Below are 1853 nucleotides of genomic sequence, written 5' to 3' on the forward strand. Positions count from 1 at the left end.
CCAAGCATTATCAGATGCTTTTGTGAGACGAGAGTAGCAGTTGACTTGCTTGAAAATATATAGACTGAAGGTGACAATCACCATGATAAAATCCCTATACAAGGCATAACATGACAGGGTTTCTCTGTGATGAGAATTTTTTTAAATATTGTAGTTCGTCTTCAGATTTTTGTAACTTTCTTCTTAATTTTTAGGACAAAGAAAGAAGTAGATAAAGATTAACATATGATAGATATTAGATAAATTAACATATGTAGAGGGTATCTGGCTTTTATAAATGTGAGTAGCTATAGAAAGAGGTATGCTTACACTGTATAATCTTCACTTTGGAGAGCTTTTATATAATCATGTAAATACAATTAATGTAGTATAATCTATTTCACTTTGGCTCTCCAAACTGAAAAGTAATTTTAGCATTATCTCCTTATGTTCATAACCTCTTTAATCCTTCTTTAACTGAAGCCCTGAACAGGTTCTTTTCATCATATCTTCCCATTTTTCAGCTCGATGTACATTAAGCCAAGCTCTCTCAGCATATTATCTCTTCTCAAAGTCTTTTGGAACATGAATATTATCATATCATCACACACCATTACTTCAGCTAAATATACCAATTTCCGTGTACCAGCCTGCCTAAACAATATTCCATGTTTCTAGCTACGTCGTCTACGAAAGTAGGGGTAACGAACAGTCTGTCACAGCGGCCAGGTGTGTTTCTCAACGTACGGGGTGTAGCCGGGCAGGTACAGGGTCTTCACATACCTCGCTCTGGCTTGCAACTGTTCCTGCGTGTCCGTGTGAGGTACTGTAGTTGTTCAGTTTTTTTATTGAATTTTTAAATATTTTTTTTTATCTACATGTATGTTTTTTAATGCATGGCTGTTTTTCTAGTGCTGAAAAAAAAAAATCACCCGTGGAATAATAGTGGTTTAATACATGTTTGAAAATAAGGTAACCCTAATACAATTAAGGATGGTAAATTAGCACTGTCCTCAGCTCTAAATGTAAAAATCTGTTTCATTTTTTCATTATGGCATTATCATTATTAAAGCATTTGCCTTCAAATAATCATGGTATATAAGACTAGAAATCAGAAGAGAAGCTGTCGGTAACGAGGTAAGAATACATGAGGACATGTAGAGAACGTCTATGGTTTTACTAAGGGGAAAAAAATTATAAGGAAGCTTCTATGATAAATACACCCTCCTCTTCCTCTTGATATAAGAATCTTTTTTCTTAAAAGTAGGCTAAACACAAATGCATTTTGTATGAAAGAAACTCAGGCTGCTATGAACAATAATGTACTGTAGAGAAAGATATCATAGTAGATGTGGTAAATTCAACAGCATTTTAAATTGTGTTTCCCTATAACAAACAGGATGCAAACTATGGTCAGGTGAGCATAGAACGGATTTAATTATTCATAAATTTTATTCATATTCATCAGCTATTTATGGTATCTGGAAATAAGTTAAAGCTCTGTGTTATATACATATTAATTTTAGGAAATTTTGTAGATGTTTTCACAGGTAGGCCATGCATTTCTAGGGTGTACAGCTTGCCATAGGGAACTATTTATTGTTTGATTTATTATTTGAGGTTAACTGTAGGTTTGTGTTAGTTGCCCCTTTTATAAAGATACAATGGTTTTGAAATAAGGATTTATTTTATGTACTTATTCATGGTTTCACATATACTTTTATGCAAGTTTTTAAGATATAGAATACAAAAATTGTGCCATGGTTAATCTTGAAACTTAAGATCTGCCTTGTACAAAAGCATGACCATGACAAAATTAGATTACCTGAGACTTTTTCTATTCCCCCACATTACACAAAGTAAATTATTCACTT

At 33.0% G+C, this 1853-nt stretch overlaps 1 protein-coding gene across 1 annotated transcript in view; it reads left to right on the forward strand.

Annotated features, from left to right (window-relative positions):
- Positions 1-220: 220 nt before the first annotated feature.
- LOC119593658 overlaps positions 221-1853 on the forward strand; it is a 15450-nt gene continuing 13817 nt past the window's right edge. The window contains exon 1 of the mRNA XM_037942609.1: positions 221-802. Coding sequence (XP_037798537.1) covers positions 648-802 — 155 coding nt within the window. The 5' untranslated portion in view covers positions 221-647. The remainder of the gene's footprint in view (positions 803-1853) is intronic.

This window comes from Penaeus monodon, chromosome 32, assembly GCF_015228065.2.
Source record: "Penaeus monodon isolate SGIC_2016 chromosome 32, NSTDA_Pmon_1, whole genome shotgun sequence".
In the NCBI taxonomy this organism is placed as follows: domain Eukaryota; kingdom Metazoa; phylum Arthropoda; class Malacostraca; order Decapoda; family Penaeidae; genus Penaeus; species Penaeus monodon.